Source organism: Calliopsis andreniformis, chromosome 6 (assembly GCF_051401765.1).
Source record: "Calliopsis andreniformis isolate RMS-2024a chromosome 6, iyCalAndr_principal, whole genome shotgun sequence".
Taxonomy (NCBI): Eukaryota; Metazoa; Arthropoda; class Insecta; order Hymenoptera; family Andrenidae; genus Calliopsis; species Calliopsis andreniformis.
Window position 1 is genome coordinate 17,080,819 of NC_135067.1, and position 17,296 is coordinate 17,098,114.

Genomic DNA, 17,296 nt, shown 5'->3' on the forward strand with positions numbered 1-17,296 from the left:
CCGCCAGTGGATTCTGAACACGCGGACGCGTTTCCTTGAGCCCCTCCTGCGAGCACAAGGCGCGACGCGATCCGACCCCCTAATATCGAATGACCTCCGAACCGTCTACTCTTGTTCTATATCTCCCCCGCATTGTCTCATTTCCTCGAATGCATAAATATATAAGAGCGCGGGATTCGTGCCTGGAATACGCGACGGCGCGGCGGGGAAAGAAATATTCCCTGGGATGGAATCTGTGCCGAGGGTAACGTCGATGGGAACGGTCCAAGGGGTGGAAGCGAGCGTTTACATATCAAGAATCAAACGGCAGGCCCCGGAACGATGTGTCAACAGGCAAAGACGGATCGTCTTTTATTTATTCCGCTGTTATTTCCGCGCATCTGTTTAACAGAATCGATAAACCGTGAGATGGCTACTCGAGCTGGGATATATAAATATTTTCCATGTGTCTCGACAAGCGCGGGCACGTCGATGGGCTATTGCGAACGTTTCGGCGTACAAAATTGTTATCGGCAAACAACGGACGACTAAGAGCAAAGAGGTGAGGAGGGATGGAAAAAAGGGTGCTTAATAGCAGCCGCCAGTCTCGTGGCTGTTGATTCGTGTAATGAAATCAAGAGTAATCGAGAGGGCGATGGCTTTTGTCCCGGACGCATGAATTTCGTCGGGGCGACCATTAATTATTCGAAATTAAATATCCTTCGCGGGTTTTAATTAAAATGTTTACAATGTCGCCCGACCTGCCCCCCCACCCCCACCCCTTCCCCCCACCCTGTTCAGGCTACAGGGCAACATTTTATGATGCCGATATATTAAAAAGGCACAGATTCATTCATCATGACAGATTTGGCGTTTACGGTACCGGCTGTGTGATGAAATTGTGCTTTCGGTTATATCAAATAAAATTGTGAAACGAACTCGAAGACAGAGAGGACGTGCGCCGAAAGAAAAGGAAACAACGAAATATCACGCGAGTGTCCTAAAAATGTCTGAAACTACGTCGAACAATTAACGAATTCGCTTCCGCAAATCGTGCTACCGATCGATTGCCTGTTACCAAAGCCAATGATACAATCATAACGAGGCCTCGATAATATTCGTGTAATTAAAATTCCACGCCCTCCGACTTCGAGTTTCGCTCGTGCCTCGTGCCTCTGCTACCGCCGTAGTCCTGACTCTTGGGAGCAAACGATTCTTGTTTGTTTTGCAAACAAAGGGTTTCTCGTAAGGGTTGAAGAGACTTAGGTCGGGAGGGAAAGAGACAGAGAGCGAGAGGCGGAGAGAGTAGCGTCGAGGTGAGAGGGGGGAGGGAGGAAAGAGGGGAGACAAGTGAAAAGGGGGTGCTGGAAAACAGGGGCAGAATTATTACATCTTTTGTTCGAAGGCTCGAACCGCCCCATTTGCGGAATTGCGGATCGCGATCCAGCCGCGATTGCGACCGCTGAATGCCACGGGGTCGGCGAGGCTTTTGTTAGTTTTGACTAATTTCCGCCAGGTAATCTGCTTCAATTCGAACTCCCCCGGCCGTAATGGCGCGTTACATAGGAATTCGATAAAACCGTCTACGCGATTTGAATTCTTAATTAGTTTACAGCCAACTGCAAAGGATGATTGTTATTTCCGTCACTCGTGTGGAAAGGTCCTTTAAATGGGACTCCCTTTCGGGCGGACCTCTGTCTTCCGGAATTTCGCGGAAAAGATAACGCGACCCGAAGAACGATGATCGTAAAATTTTAATCCTTACGCCGAGGTTCGCTGCACCATCGGCGAACCCGTCCCTCGAGCAAGTTTAATTCTTGTGGGTCCCATCGGTGACTTTATCGCGAGAAATTGCCACGGTCCGGAAACCGTCGTTACAGCATCGTTACCGTAAGAACTTACTGCGAGAGCATTGTTACGGCTAATGTTACCGAACTTGGTTAACTTTCAGTTTTACCGCCGATTCGGATTAAGAATTTATGGTAACGGCCGGGGCTGTTCGGTTTATACGCCGCCGCGAAGAACCGAGAAAACGTTTTCGAGAGACGCTTTAATTACTACGGTCGAATATTTATCTCGATGGGAGCGAAACGAACCAGGGGACTCCAGTTAGGAAATTGTCCTTCTCTCGCGACGGAAAATCCGTGACAGGAGGACAGAGGAGAAGACACGCGTAAGCAGAGAAGAAGTCATTCAAGACTGCGGTTGGAACTCAATGCATCTTGGTTAGAGGTTCTCCTTGTCCAGGCATAATTCGATCCATCCATCGGATCACCTTACCGTCGCCTCGATTCGATAAATCGGCCGGTCAGCTTCGGGACGACATCCACGAGACTCGTAGGAAACCGAGCACAGCGGTGTCATGTATCATCTACTTGCCAGATCGGCGCTTTCACCAGCAGTCAATTACATTAACGGAGAAACACGGGGCGACAAGCGAGCAGGAAGAGTCGGGAACTTATAACTTCACCCTTGCTAACTTGCCATTTTTGCTACGGTCCTGCCAGTTTCCAAGTAACAATATACCCGCAGCGTTCCGAGTTCCTTGGCACTTGGCTAACTTCTACTAATAACCACGAGACATTAATTTCGACCGATTGGACCCAACGGACTTTAGCAACAAAGGCGAAAACACGAGAAGGAGGAGAAGGGGGTGGCACGTCCGAGGAGGACGAAAGAGTTTCTTCTTTGCTCGCTCTGGTAACTCGAGGAGCCCCTCGACAGCATTCGAATTCTCATTCCGCGACGGGAAAGAGGACTGTTTTAACCCTTCTTCTTTACGCCGTATAATCCTTCCCTCTGCTAAGCTCTCTCTTGGCGGTCGGTATAATCGCGCCGCGCCGGTGTTCCCGTGGGAGTCGTTGCTCTCAACACGATTTGTCCAAAGGATGAAACGACGAAAAGTTTAATGAGCCCGCCTACCACGTGTCCTCGGTCGGTAAAATTGCCTTTTCCTTCTCTTAAGGGTCCTGATTCGGGATAAACCAGCGTCTCCATAATCGAGTTCGAGATAAGAGTCGAGATTTCGGGGTTCTAGGTGGAATCGATGACACACCCCAGTAACAGTTGTATTCAGTCCTCAGACGAATTGTCTGTACACTGTTGCTTGGGAGTCTACCTTGGGTAATGGTTCCGTGAAGAGTCGCCGTATCAGCTGCGCGCGCCACTCGGTAAGGTTTCACAGCATTCCGAAACATAAACGCGACTGTGCACTAATGGACCAGCTTAAATATGTAAGGGTAGCCTGCCCACCGGGTAGCGGGTAACAATAAACTAACACTTAAGACGTACTCCGAGACACAATGCCAAGTCACACTCTTCGCGCTAACGATCTCACCTAGCAAGCTTTAAGTTTTGCACGATAGCCTCTCTGGAGACTGTTTTAGACGGTTTGACTCGGAAGGAACGCGAACGAATACTGAACTAAAGTTGGCTATGCCAACAAACATATGTTTACAAGCTGATAGGCGTGTGAATAGCTAGAAGGTAAGGGTAAATGACTGTAGGTCCCTTTTTTGCAATGTGTGTGACAGTACCTCGCAGATCAACGTTTTCTCTGTCCTTCAAGAAGAAATACAAATATGGACCTCTGTTCTCCTATAACTAAATAGGTTCTTCTAAAACTATTAGACATGAAGTGTCTAGCCAAATAATTTCTGCATTTGACAATGCAGGAAAGAAGTGAAAAACGGTGAGCACCTTTATTCCTTTAAAACCAACGCAACTCGACGCATAATAAAAGCTAACAATGATGGAAATATTAGTTTTTAAAGCCGCGCAGGGTGTTGTTAACGGTCTGAAGCTTTCCCGCCTAGCCAGCTAAAAGTTGCTAGCCCCTGGTTGCTCGTCGGTTTTCTTACGCCTCGCGTTTATAGGCCTTCGTGAGCTATAATTCCTCTTTCCTCCGTATATTGCTTGATACGTAAGAAGGGAAACGTGTTCCCATTTGTCTACTTCACGCCAAGTTACAGGACTTTTCCTGCATCCCTTTCTGCTATACGAAGAGTCATTTAATTTTGAATTATAGTGCTTTGCGAATTTCGAAGATTCCGATGTAACGAGAATTTAGGAAACGTTCGATGAATGGAATGACAAACTATTCAGTCGAGGAATCTTAAATTTAGTTGCAACGCCTTTCGATCACGACGACGGATAACGACGGTCATTATAAATTTAAGCGCTTTTAACAAAAGCCACGTTAGCTCACAGCCGTTTCGCACGCAAGCAGCACTTTGCATGCCGCATTCCGGACGACTTGCCACCCTTGTTTGAACTGGCGAACTGGTGTTGCGCACAAAGTCCGAATGCATAATTAATCGGGTTATCAATTAAAGGAGCGCCGCCGATTCGTGACCGCTTCGAGCGCTCGTCGAATCGCTGTTACGTCGATGTTCGATCGCGACACTAAAAACGGAAACGCGGCTCGCCGAGTGACGGCATTGAATTAAAGCCCTGTCGACCCAGATTCGAGTTCAACCTACCCCGTCGTGCAATAATTCCAAAGGTTGACTTCTTTAGACAAATTGACAACGATTATTTCCGTTCAGTGAACCGCCTACAATTTTAAACACTAGTCAATGGAATATAACCGACGAAGGATTCTAATTTCTATCTATTTGATTTCGACTAAATCAGTGTATTCCTATTTAAATAATTTATTTAACCGCCTAAAATATAACCGTTGCTTTCGACACTACCGAAAACTTCTAAAGATAGTAAACATAGGTAACGTGAATGGGGTAAATATGGCAAAATTTTGTTTTCAAAATCTCCATTCTCAAATCAAACATTTATGATACTTATTCAGAGTAGAATTGTTATGAGATTGTAAAATATTAATGCGCTTTGCGAGTAATGGACTTATTAAAGCATTATATTATGTTGATAGGCTTAACGTGTACATATACAGTACATATTTGGTAGGTTATGGTCAGGCTGATGCATTAATGAGAATGTATACCGTTTTTCCGTCTTTCAATCAATTTACACTCCTACTAAAGTTACCTCATGTTACCTCTGTTGATCGATCTGAATTCTGATTGGTCGAACAGCATGGAAGCATGTAAACTCTGTGTGAAACCGGCGAACTCAATCATTCTCTGTGTTCTACGACACGGCAAGAACCAACACGGCCTGTGTAAATACAGGGAATCGGGTGCACTTTGCTCGATATTTAATGCGAACGTCAGATCCTTCCAGTGCATTTTCGATCAGCCAGCAGGGAATCAAATTACACGGTCCTTTTGTCAAGTGGTAGCAAACTTTCAAAGAATCGACGCAGTATGTGATTAAAATTTACGAAATTTAAGATCAATCAATGGACACTGTTACGATCGACATGCACAAAAATATCGAGATAGAGAAAATAGTTCACGTTGTACATATGATCATGCTACCAGTCATTTCTAATAAAAGTATAAAAAATATATCTATGCTTACTTGCTGTAGCCATCTTGGAATTTCAGAACATCCTTCTGGACCGTCCCTCGAACAATTAATCCAAATTCATATTCACTAGTCAAATTTATCGCAAGCCACACTTTATTATTATTAAGTGAATGTAAAAAAAACCGATGAAACTTATCGATTAAGAAATTACACAACTGATTCAACTTTAAAACCGTTATTATTTAAAGGTGTCGCGCAAACAGCAAGTCGTTTTTAAACAACAGTTTGAACCTTTGAACTAGAAATTTGTCTAGCGCTGGTGGCGCTCTCTGTGAAGGAATAACATAGTTAAAGGTGCCTCTTTTACTCTCTGCTACATGGTAAGCTAACCGGCCTATGATTGGTTGAAAAAAATTTCAAATAATATTGCATGATTGGTATCATTACGTTTCTTATGTCTAATAAGTGATCTATGCCAAGATCAGTCTGAATCGATCGCCGACGCAGAGGGAACACGTTAAGAAACGGTATCGCGTTTTAAAATTGAAAATTTATCGATCGTAATTCAAATAAAAAGTTTGTAGTGTGTTATCGATATCGCGGGAGTGATCTTTGTTCGGGAAGATCTTATCTTTAAAGGAATAGTGTGTTTAAAGTGTATATTGTGACTTTGGACATCGACGCGTCTCTGAAGGCATTTCCATCGGTTCGAGAGATTTTGCTCCGTGCGACTGTAGATGGGTTCTGTTATCAACGTGAGGTAAGTCAACAAGTGATAAGCATGCCTGTATTTACAATTGTGTAATAGAAATTGAAACGCAAATATCTGGTGTACTCCGCCGTAACAATATTTCTTCTCTTGTTGAAATACATTGAGCATATAAAACGACGCGTCGCTTTTCGTTACTTGAGAATTTCTCGAACTGTTTGATCGTTTACGTGTATAGCCAACGTATAATAAAGAATTTCTGAAAGCTTCTTATATTCTACGAATATAAGGAGGAATATGTTAAATAAATGAGTAATATTAATTATATTTTATATAAAGGAAGTAGCAATTATATTAAAAAAGTAGGATTTGTGAATTAATGATAATTCTCACAAAGATATAATTTTCAATGCTTTTATTAATACATTAAGCTGCTCATATAATATCGTAGTTTCTCAGCATAATTTTATTATCTTACAGTAACAGTCTATATATGTGAATCTCAATGGTCAGTAACCAATAGAGATGGTAAAGACTCTAAGTAAATAATGATATCTAAAATCAGACTGCTGATTTATCGTCGCGACATCCAATCTAGTCCTGACCATCATCTTGTTTAACGTTCCGCTTCGAATTTAACACTTGCAGGGCTTGCATCCGCATTGTCCACCGCTCTTGCAACAGCACTTGTCTGTAATAGAAAATTCAGGTCCACAATGAATATTAGTAACTTAAACGCGACATCGAACAATTACAATATTGCCTGTACGTTTGTGTAGGTAATTTGTAATTTGTAGAAACTGTCGTTAAAAGTGTCGTAAAACGCTGAATGGCCTATAAAACAAGGTACAAGTCAAGCGCAAGAAAGCACGACATTAACTGGACCGTGCAATGAACCGGCATTAACAGCGGTCACGGCTAAACGGTCGTTGCCCGAGTTTACAGAAAAAGACGATCGGAACGAAAGATCATGACGACATTCCTTCGAAGCAGGCTTTGTGGTGGGCTTGGAAGAAAATTAAAGATTAACGCGCGAAGGGCACAGTTTATTGTCACATCGAACGTTTCTACAGGATGACGCAATCCTTCCTACCGGTTTTATATCAATTAGAACACGAGAATTAACATCAATTGAAAATTATTACCTCCGCATCCGGAGTCGCAGCACTCGCATGAGTCACCACACTTGCAGTCCTGGCACTTGTCTGAAACAAATTGACAGAATAATAAATTAAATAAAAAATATTTTAAGATGACAGGCAGAATGTTTGATACGGTAATAATACCATACACACTTTTATTGAGGAAATGATAAATTGATTAAGCCCATTAATTGTGCGCGTCAAGCGAGCGTGATGAATAAATTATTTTGTTATTTCCTACATAGTCGAATAACCGTATGGAACGTATTTCTAGCAATCTCGAGAAAATTCCGTGTCAATCATCAATTACGTTTTATTAAATTTGTGTTTTTAAAGGGTGACCACATAAAAATACGTGGAAACGTTTTTAACGCAACGTCATGTTACAACAATTGATGAAATTACAAAAAATGTAGCTTTTCTAGAAATTTCGATGTATGAACGATAAATCTACTAAGATCTTTAGAATAGTATAGAAATACAAAAATATTAATAATTTTTTTATATGTGAATATTATATTTCCGCATTTTATATCTAGTAGAAGAATTCGTAGAAAATAGTATTAGTCTTACCTGTGCACTTCTCGCATCCTGGTCCCGGCATTTTGGTGCTTTGATTGTTTTGCTGTCGAACCTTCAAGTTCCTCTTGGTGCACGATGATCACTTGTCAGTTCCTTCATTCCGCTTCGAATTTATTGATCATCCCCTACCATGACCTCTCTTACTTCGAAGTACGTGAACGGCAGCGTGTGCAACCGGCAGCGTGTGCAACCGGCACCGTGTGTGCCATGCGCAAACCCAGGGCAGTATCAATCATTGTTAGTCTTGACTCCAAATCACTGAACCCTTCAATGTTTATTTTTTTATATTAACATTACTTTACTTACCATTTTCTAGATACACAAATTTACATACATCTTTTACAACCTAGAACTCAAACTTATTAATCGTAAAAGACTTTAAAACACAGTTCTTATATCTTTTTGGATATCAATCTCCTACCATATTTTTTCTAATTTTATAACTTAATATAGAGCATACGTATACGTATTTTTATGATATACGCATTTATTAATTATATAAACAATAGAACCAATGGGTAACTGTGTTATTATATCCATACGTGACTCTTCACACGTATTCAATTTTTAAAATTTATCAATTGAAATTGTCACGGGGCTCGAAGATACTGTTTACGTCCCTAACTCAGAACAGCACGAGCCCAATGAGAAATGCTGCACGTTACACAACGGAGAGATAACGTAGGGCACTGTGGGGCGTGAGGTATTGTACACGAGCTCATTCTAGAAATTATACACAATAAAGAGCTAGTAATGACTCGTGTCATACTTCAGATGATAAATAATTCTAGTTTTTTGTACCATATTCTCGAAATATATTAGAAAGTACAGTTAAAATAGCTCTTCTATGTTTTATGTTCGTTTTATGCGCGTTAGGAAGTAAGAACTGTGGATTTCATCTTGAATTTCTCTCCAACATAATACGCAATACAACACTAGGTGTACAGATACAAATTTTATTTAAAAATATTGTTTTCTTAAATTTTTTTAAATATCCGTAAAAATATAAATCATTACTTGCTAATTATATTGCAAATTAAATGTTTTTTGTTTATGAATATAATTCGTTTTAGTAGCTGCTTGTTCAACGTGTATAGATTCATCTTCTGGTTCATAGTTAATTTCGACTATGTCACTGCTTTCTGATGTTCCCATAGTCTCCTTTTTCTTAATGGAATTAGTCCTTCCTAAAAATATTAGATATATATACATATATTTAGCCTATAAAAGTAGAACTTTCTTTGTCACATAACTATATATTATGGTACCTTGATGTCGGATAACAACTCTGCTTTCTGCTGCTTCAAGCAATTTCTTTACACGAGTTCCTGTCTTAAATGTATTGTTTTCCTTTATCTGGTAAATATAAAATTAATTAATGTGTTACTTATATAAAAGCAGAGAAACTATGTAGATACATACCGTTTTCACATGTAACGGAAGTTTATAGGAAACCTTAGGAAGTACAAAGTGGCTTTTGGGTGTACTAGTAATCTCGGGTGTTTTAGGTGTAATTACCTTCACAAAAAACAAAAATGACGAAATTGTAGTATTTTTTAATAAGCTGTTAATTGTACCGCAAATTTGTAAATAGTTGAACATACCTCCTGTTTAGAACCTCGATTCGTTTCTAGTGGTGAAGATAATTCGATTTTCCGTGATATTTTTTTTTGTGTTTTAGTTATACCCTTTGATAGTGGAGTTTCTTTTGAACTTCTATATGGAGTTGTTTTAATATCTTTTTTTGCAGATGAAAGTAATTGATCATCTCTTTTAGCGTGTACATTTTTTATCAGTTGCAAATCAGTACCTCTTATATACATACCCACTGGTGAAATTATAGTATTATAATTCAATCTGTATAATCCTTCAGCATGTGGGCTTTTTAAAATATGTTCTGGTGTGTTTTTTCTAGGACTGTTCATACTAGGAAAAAATAACTTCTTTTTTTTATAGTTTGCATTTGGTGGAGATTTGCCAGGGGTAACAAAAAGTTTTGGCTTTATACATTCCACATTTTCCTTATTTTTTTCATCTTTCTTTTTCGATAAGGACGATTTATATCTATTACAAGGTTGTACATTTGGAGTTACAATATTGCCATTTAAACGTGGTGATTTTTGTACAATTAAACTTTCTTTTTTAGAATTATTAATTCTTTTATAGGTTGAGTGAATATCTTCATTATCTTTTAACATAGATTTGGGTGTACTAAGAGGACTTGACTCACAAAGAAACTTAAAAAGAGGTTTCTTTTTTTCTAGATATGTTTTATAGTTTCTACAAGAGGTCAGTGTTTTTAGAAATTGAGCTTCATCGTAAGACAATGAACTGGATTCATTGCCTGTAGTAGACATAGACGATATTGTTGAAGATTTATCTTCTATTACTACAGGATCTGCATTGATTTCTGTGATAAGTCTTGCCGTATCAAGACATCTCTTTCTTTTCTCGGCTATATCTTGTAAAAGTGTTTTTTCCAATTCATCTGGATCAAAAGCCATATAATCGTACATTTTATTAACGTTTAATTTATTAGAATCAAACTCTTTGTTACTTTTAATAGATTTTGTTTTAGAATATGATAAGTTTTTCTGTTGAAAGTTTTTTTTAAAATTAGAGTTCCTTAAATGCAATTTTGCACAGTTTAAGTCTAACTTGTTTGCTAGAGAACTTTGTTGTAAAGGCATATCTAGTAAATTAGAATTGCTTACAACTGTCTTTTTCTTATGCTTCTCATTATTAATATTAGAAATATTTAATGAAGCCATTTGGTCTTCACAAATGTTTTGAATTTGACTCATGCTTAACAAAGAAGGAACTGACAAACTTTTACGTAAAGGATGAAAACATTCATTTTCTTCAGGGAATAATCTCTTACACTGAATTTCCAAACGTTCAAAAGAGTCCATACCAGATACACTTGGTGAAAAATTAGTTACATTATCAGTACTGCCACTATAATTATGTTTCGAAATTTTTTGAAAGAATCTCCTTTTAATTATATCTGTACCAGACAAAGGTGTACTAGGTAAACTTGTTGCATTCATGAATGTAGTTGCTGATTTCTCATTTTTATGAACAATGGTGGAAGCAGATTTATTAGATGCAAAATTAGCAAGAGTTTGTTCTGAGCATGGAGGTGTACACAATGGAGAAAGGGGCCATTCAGGAGTAGCTTCATCTTCAATAAATTTGCACATTTTTTTAAACTCTGTTGTTAATCTGCTTAAATTTATTGCAGAATTACCATAAACATCATCATCATTGTTAATAACAGATTCTTCAATGATGGTTAATAATCTTTCAGTGAAGTTTTCAGGAGAATCAACATATTTGTCAGATAGATTTTTCAAAATCTGTTGTGGCTGTGACACTTCTTTTATTTGATTAAGCTGATTATCCAGAAAATAGAGGATACTTTCAAATTTCTTTAATTCATCAGATGTTTGTTTATTTTTACTATGGTTATCGCTAATATATGTATCCTTATTTATATCAGTTGATGAAGAAACAAGTTCTAATTCTTTCGTTAACTTGTGTGTGCTTTCTTCTGATGTAGAATGTACATCAGAGTTATTGTTGTTTATGTTATGATTAGTATCTCTCTTTGAACTTTCACTCATTGTATTAAATGTTGATGTGATAGTTGCAGGTAAAACAGGGTTTTTTTTTAATATGGGTGATGTTAAGTTTTTCTTCATTGTTTTGGAAATCTCATTCTCCAATTGTTTATCTGCCATTACAAATTGTGGATCACTATTTTCCTTATTAACAATTTCTTTGTGTGAACATGTGAACTCAACATTACTTTGATGTTGTTCTCTTAAATTTTCACTTTGAAATAAATCTATACGTTTATTCAAATCTGGTGCAGGTTCCATTGGTGTAACAAATGAATTAGGTGTATTTAATATAAGAGAATTTTTTGTAGAGCTGCCTGCTAGAATAATGGAATGTTTACTACTCCGTGTAGCATCATTAAACTTGTGGCTTTTTGTTGCTTTAACTTCATCCAAACTGTCTTGAGACATGGAATAACACGCATCAGAATAAATGTCTGAGTTACTTGTGTATGCTGAAAACAAATAATTTGATTATTTATCAATCAAAGCTTACAATACAAAAAGAAACACTTGTGTCACTTACGCAAACTGTTCAACGAATCCGTAAAATCCTCAGCATGTCTTCGATGTCGACTCATCTTAGTACCTCATCAGAACTGCATTACAATAGAAATTAATTGTATACACAATTTGTTACACTGTTCTCAATATATGCTTGTATTCTCTTAAATACGTTAGCGTAGCTGCCATTAACCCATTTTGAATAATCAGGATGACCAACGTAGTGAATAACGCTTCTTTTCAATCTAGTGATTATTAAATGCTTGAGGTTGGTTACTGGTAACAATTTGAAATTGATTACTAATTCGATTGTTGTCAACACGTGGAATTGTTTGTAATTTAAAGTGGTATCAATAGTACTTGTATGCTTTGTATTTGCGTGATAAAACACTTTTATTATTACTTTTTGTCTTCTTTTTTACACGTGTATTCATATGACTTTATCATAGTTAAGTGAAGCACAACCTCATGACGTCTAACCAACAATCAGTAACTAATCTTTTTATGTCTAATGTGTATGATGCAAAATATTCAGAATTCGTAAATAGAGTGTTAAAGGAGTCTTCAGACAGTTTTAAAAAAGAACAGAAATGTATGTATTTTATAATGTTTTGTAGCTGCATAAAATGTTTTTGTACAACAGTTGGTGATTGCAGTTGTAGACACGGTGCTACTAAATCTTTACAATATTTTTGGTGGTATATTTGAAAGAGCATTAGAATTATATGAACAAGGACGTGTAACACTTATTTATCCATCTGAAACAGTTGCTGTTGCGCCTCACAGTGATAGGAATAATGCTAGATATTTAATCCAAGTTAAGGGTCTTTCAGGAGCTATATATACATTTTTTCCAGAGATAAATTATTGCACATGTGCTTCCTTTAGGTACTGCTTTCCCATTGCTTTTTCATGACCACTGCATTTAAACAAAATTGCTATTACACTATCAATCTTACAGGTCTCAAGTATTAAATGATAGAACTTTATTCACTTGCAAACATGTTTTAGCAGCTTGGTTAGCAACAATTACGAAACATAAATTGTCATACCAATACATAACTGAGAAACAATTTCAACATCTGTTGTTGTATCAAGTTTCTTATAAACAACATGAATCCTGATATAGAAAGTTACAAGTTAGTTGCAAAGTTAGGAAATCTTAAAACTGTAGTTCAGTTATTGAAAGCAATTAACTTTAAAGAGGTACAATAATATCTTAATTATCTTTAAAGAATGATCGAATATACTTAGTTAAGAAATGTTTACAACTAATTTAGAGTGCAACTTGTTTGGGAACTGAAAATGGCTTAAAAGTAACAGTGGAGGATGCAAAATGTATGCAAGCTAGTGCTTATATCCCAGCTCATGTGTTTCAAGAATTTAATTTGAAAGAAGACGTAATTTTTAAGATAAATTTGAATGTATTAGTGGAATGTCTTTACATGTTCTGGAGTAATATTAATTCTCAAGGAAGTTCAGTAGCATTACAACTTTTTTATAAAGTATATACAAATTAAATGATTTTTTCATAAGTTTCATGAGTGCAATTAGACGTTAATAAATAATAATATTAATAGGGCAGTGGACATCCTATAACTGTGCTTATAGAGGAAGATGGTATCATAACAGATTGTTCCTTAAAAACTCAGGATCCTGATGAATTGTTAGATTTTCATCTGGAACCAGACAAAGTTTTAAATAAAGTAGTTTTGCAAACTGAATTATTGAAAGATATTTTGTCAGAACTTGACCCCACTAGTGATTTGATTGAGGTATAATTCACATATTAGAAACAGTCTTATATTTATGTGATTTTTCATTTTCATATTTTTGCAATAACATTGCAGTTGCTTTTATCACCTTCTCCACCATTTTTCCGAATTAGTACAGCTGGTTTAGCTGGAATTTGTCATGTTGAGTTACCACATGATGGTGATTTAGTAGATAGTTTTCAGTGCACAACAACAGCTACATCTGGTTATAAATTGTCACATATTAAACCAGCTATGAAAGCATTGTTATATGCAAATAAAGTTTCCTTGAGAACCGATTCCTGTGGACTGTTATGTTTTCAATACATGGTTAAAACTGAGGAGGGACATACCTGTTACATAGAATATTATGTAAGAATTGATATTGTTTTGTATTTTGCTTATATAATAAGCAAACACAGGAAACTAATCCAGAGGTACATAAAAATATTGTTTCAGATTTCACCTGTAATAGATCCAGATGAATGATGTAACTGAGAATCATAATGGGATGTTATAAAGTTGTAAATAACAAATTCTTTGCAGTATGCTCATTTTGTACTTTTTATAGGATTTATATTAAAGAAAAAAAGTTTTAAAAAATTCGTAATTAATCCAATGTCTTTATTCATCCAGAATTTGGGTCGCATATGCATGAATGAATATAAAATTCAATTAACAAAACAAATATCTGAATTATATTTAAAGGAGCATACAAAATATATTAAATTGACAAAACTCTCGAAGTATCATGATACTTCACGCATACACGAATAACATGTATTTGAAATATTTTGTGCGTATATTTCCATGTTGAAATAATATTAACAATATTCATACGTTTCAACGCATTCACCTCATCTTGATATATATTTGAAAATAATGTATCAAAGTATCGCTTTATAACTGACGAATAGCTTTCAACGTTATTCAATCGCTGATCTGAGAAACATTCTCAGATGACAGTAGTTTTTTTTATTGGACCTTATATACTCTCGTGCACACTATATCGTCAACCTTCATAATCTGCAACATGAAAAAATGGTTTATGTTAGAAATTTTCTCAGTTAAATAAACACACGTATTTGCCTAGCGTGTCTACTCGACTGCCTCTCAAGACCTTGGTACGATTGATTATTATTATTATTATCGAAGTTCATATTAAATTGTTCGAGTCACGAATATGAGGAGCACGCGGCAATAATTGACGGACCTTTTGACCAATGACAAAGGCATTGTTATTATCATTAGACGTTTGCCTCGATATCTTTCGTTGTGTCGTTCAACCCTGGAGACCCGTTTGGTCGCACGAAACGTTAACTCAATTGAAACGTTAAACTTATAATTCTTTAATGATCTCTCACGGCGTTTACGTAATTTATTACCGCTCCGGTTTTTATTAGATTTAACGTTCACCGTTCGAATGGGGAAGACAATGAATGAACGGTCGAGACACAAAGGTTGCCGACAATCGTTTCATACTAATTCAATAATGCCCTTTCTTTTTCGTGACTACACATACTGCTTTCATTTCTGTTGGCGTGAATTCTCTCTCAATGCTGGTCTGCTTCTCGCCCTTCTGAATTTGAAGGAGTTTATTTCCTTCTAAGGTACAAACACTCTTTACTTTCCTTCCGTCTGGGGTTTCTTCATCGAACTCCTCGCCAAGCTTGAATTTGATTTCAGAGTTTTTGAACGGGCTAGTCGTTTTCAGCGTGTATAGACCATTGTTCTCCGTTAATTCAACTACGGGACTCACGCTGCTGCCCATTTTACGGGTCATTAGGCCCACACCTGAAAAGAGAGAAAACGCATAGAATTCAAGAAATACTTTAGACTGGTTGCTTTTAAATTGCTGTTAAATTATCCATTGGTTATCTTAAGTTGCAAGCGATGACCTTGTGTTTCTTGTTGATTTAAAATAATCTTTGGTACAATAAATACATGGACCACTACAAATATTGAAGTTTGAAACCTTCGTGATATCGTTCGCGATTTTGTAGCTTATTTTCAGACACATACATATCTTTGGAGTCAATCATCGCGTCGTGTAATCTTATTTACCCAGGTCAAATTACACGAGACGAAAGATATTATGTGCTGTTCGTGTTTTTCAAATGTTTCTTATAGCAGGAACCTTTGGACTTGCACACAATGTCGGTGTATTGCATAATATTCACTAGTACAGACAATCATTACTGAAGTGTCATCGTAAAACTTGCAGATAATTATACGCTGCGTTATTTTCTTCCAGGAAGAGATAATTCATGTTCTTTTCCCGTCCACATCAATCAACGCTTTCACGCGTGTGTTCCGGTTCGTGATATTAGAGTAGACTCGCAAGTCTATTTAATTGTCGATAACTCGATTGCGACACCGTGAGTATGAAAGAATTTTACTAGATAATTACTTGAAAGTGCTGTCAAAGCACTAATAATTTATAGCTTCGACTTTGCCCCGTCAACATTCGCTTCTAGACGAAGCGTTCAATGTATTTTTATTAAGTAAACTCAATAAGTATCCGTGCATTAGCGCGATTCGACTAGCAATTGCGATTTATTAATCTTACTGGTAAATTAATTCAAGTGCTAAATTGGGGCACAATCGGACTCTGTCTGGCAGCACATGGCGGGAATTAAGCGTGAGGTCAGGTCGTTGCACGCCCCCCAGGGAACATAGTTCAACGTATTAGAATTGATTATCTTATTCGTCATTACGATACAAAGACGCCGATATTGCAAATGAAATTATTCCTTTTGCCAGCTACCTCTCCCGAATGCGTTATGACAAATCCAGATGTTACGTGCATATTATCTCGATAGCAGTGAGTCTTCCAGTTAGATACTTTATTCCCCAGCTTTTCAACGTATTTTCTACCTCACCATAGATCTACTGTTAACTTTCTAATTCACATTTTTTCTACACTTATTTCATATTCTTTACAACGCAAAAAAACTTTCCATTGTCACGAATTTTAATAACAGACGCGATATTGTCTTTGTTTAACCCATATCTATGATAATACGCTTACATTGATAAACATACCATATATCAACATGATATCCAAAGGTTCTCTTTACATAGTCATTTGGAAATTGGTTTAACGACCTATCCTAACAAAAATATATACATTCGACCGAGAATATACCAACGCTACAGTTTTTACAAATATCCTTGCGATCGCAGTTTCAGCAATATATTTACCGCGTAATAGCAATAGTAACCTGAGCGGTGTAATCTTGGCGCTCATTGCGCAGCGATACGCCCTGCCTCGCGGAACGAGTCCCGGCGTGAAGGCACGCAAAGATTCGCAACTCAGGGAATACTCTTTTCTTCGAAATATTATCGTGCCATAAAATCGATGATACGTACCTAACGCCTTCATAAATTCATCGAAGTTTTCGCTGCTGAACAGCTTGTACTTCTTTCCAAGGAACTCCGTTACACCCATCGATCGAAATTGTCTAGACTCGAGCACGTGACCGAAAATATACGTCTAGAGGACGTGGGTTAAGGTCAGAGGCAAAGGAAGACAAATCGAAGTAGACCGATGTTCACTGTCTTGTCGCCGGTTCCAGACTGACTAGGATACGGGAGGACGAAGAACGTTAAAGG

At 37.3% G+C, this 17,296-nt stretch overlaps 4 protein-coding genes across 4 annotated transcripts; 2 read left to right on the forward strand and 2 right to left on the reverse strand.

The window, feature by feature from the left end:
- Positions 1-8,742: 8,742 nt before the first annotated feature.
- Positions 8,743-12,027, reverse strand: LOC143180116 (uncharacterized). Its single transcript, XM_076379649.1, has 5 exons — positions 11,950-12,027; positions 9,405-11,878; positions 9,223-9,318; positions 9,069-9,156; positions 8,743-8,987 (listed from the first exon to the last, which is right to left on the reverse strand). Exons 1-5 carry the CDS (start codon positions 12,002-12,004, stop codon positions 8,821-8,823), a joined length of 2,880 nt encoding a protein of 959 aa, XP_076235764.1. The 5' UTR covers positions 12,005-12,027; the 3' UTR covers positions 8,743-8,820.
- A 134-nt stretch (positions 12,028-12,161) lies between these two features.
- LOC143180672 (zinc finger SWIM domain-containing protein 7-like) lies at positions 12,162-13,051 on the forward strand. Its single transcript, XM_076380562.1, has 3 exons — positions 12,162-12,519; positions 12,584-12,815; positions 12,889-13,051. The coding sequence occupies exons 1-3, from the start codon at positions 12,396-12,398 to the stop codon at positions 13,049-13,051; spliced, it is 519 nt and encodes a 172-aa protein (XP_076236677.1). The 5' UTR covers positions 12,162-12,395.
- Positions 13,041-14,214, forward strand: LOC143180671 (cell cycle checkpoint protein RAD1). The gene is made up of 5 exons (XM_076380561.1): positions 13,041-13,133; positions 13,208-13,432; positions 13,508-13,702; positions 13,778-14,053; positions 14,141-14,214. Exons 1-5 carry the CDS (start codon positions 13,041-13,043, stop codon positions 14,168-14,170), a joined length of 819 nt encoding a protein of 272 aa, XP_076236676.1. The 3' UTR covers positions 14,171-14,214.
- Positions 14,215-14,518: 304 nt separating this feature from the next.
- On the reverse strand, positions 14,519-17,296 carry Fabp (fatty acid binding protein). Its single transcript, XM_076380563.1, has 3 exons — positions 17,054-17,296; positions 15,204-15,475; positions 14,519-14,707 (listed from the first exon to the last, which is right to left on the reverse strand). The coding sequence occupies exons 1-3, from the start codon at positions 17,130-17,132 to the stop codon at positions 14,657-14,659; spliced, it is 402 nt and encodes a 133-aa protein (XP_076236678.1). The 5' UTR covers positions 17,133-17,296; the 3' UTR covers positions 14,519-14,656.

What these genes read in the sequence shown, in the direction of transcription:
- LOC143180116 (XM_076379649.1), bottom strand. Translation starts at nt 12,004, where the DNA reads ATGAGTCGACATCGAAGACATGCTGAGGATTTTACGGATTCGTTGAAC. An exon ending in TTCCGTTACATGTGAAAACG is followed by an intron (nt 9,157 to 9,222) that starts GTATGTATCTAC and finishes TATATTTACCAG; the next exon opens with ATAAAGGAAAACAATACATT. An exon ending in AGTTGTTATCCGACATCAAG is followed by an intron (nt 8,988 to 9,068) that starts GTACCATAATAT and finishes TAATATTTTTAG; the next exon opens with GAAGGACTAATTCCATTAAG.
- LOC143180672 (XM_076380562.1), top strand. Translation starts at nt 12,396, where the DNA reads ATGACGTCTAACCAACAATCAGTAACTAATCTTTTTATGTCTAATGTG. An exon ending in TTTTAAAAAAGAACAGAAAT is followed by an intron (nt 12,520 to 12,583) that starts GTATGTATTTTA and finishes TGGTGATTGCAG; the next exon opens with TTGTAGACACGGTGCTACTA. An exon ending in TGCACATGTGCTTCCTTTAG is followed by an intron (nt 12,816 to 12,888) that starts GTACTGCTTTCC and finishes TCAATCTTACAG; the next exon opens with GTCTCAAGTATTAAATGATA.
- LOC143180671 (XM_076380561.1), top strand. Translation starts at nt 13,041, where the DNA reads ATGAATCCTGATATAGAAAGTTACAAGTTAGTTGCAAAGTTAGGAAAT. An exon ending in AAGCAATTAACTTTAAAGAG is followed by an intron (nt 13,134 to 13,207) that starts GTACAATAATAT and finishes CAACTAATTTAG; the next exon opens with AGTGCAACTTGTTTGGGAAC. An exon ending in CCACTAGTGATTTGATTGAG is followed by an intron (nt 13,703 to 13,777) that starts GTATAATTCACA and finishes ATAACATTGCAG; the next exon opens with TTGCTTTTATCACCTTCTCC.
- Fabp (XM_076380563.1), bottom strand. Translation starts at nt 17,132, where the DNA reads ATGGGTGTAACGGAGTTCCTTGGAAAGAAGTACAAGCTGTTCAGCAGC. An exon ending in TGAATTTATGAAGGCGTTAG is followed by an intron (nt 15,476 to 17,053) that starts GTACGTATCATC and finishes CTCTCTTTTCAG; the next exon opens with GTGTGGGCCTAATGACCCGT. An exon ending in CGCCAACAGAAATGAAAGCA is followed by an intron (nt 14,708 to 15,203) that starts GTATGTGTAGTC and finishes TTCATGTTGCAG; the next exon opens with ATTATGAAGGTTGACGATAT.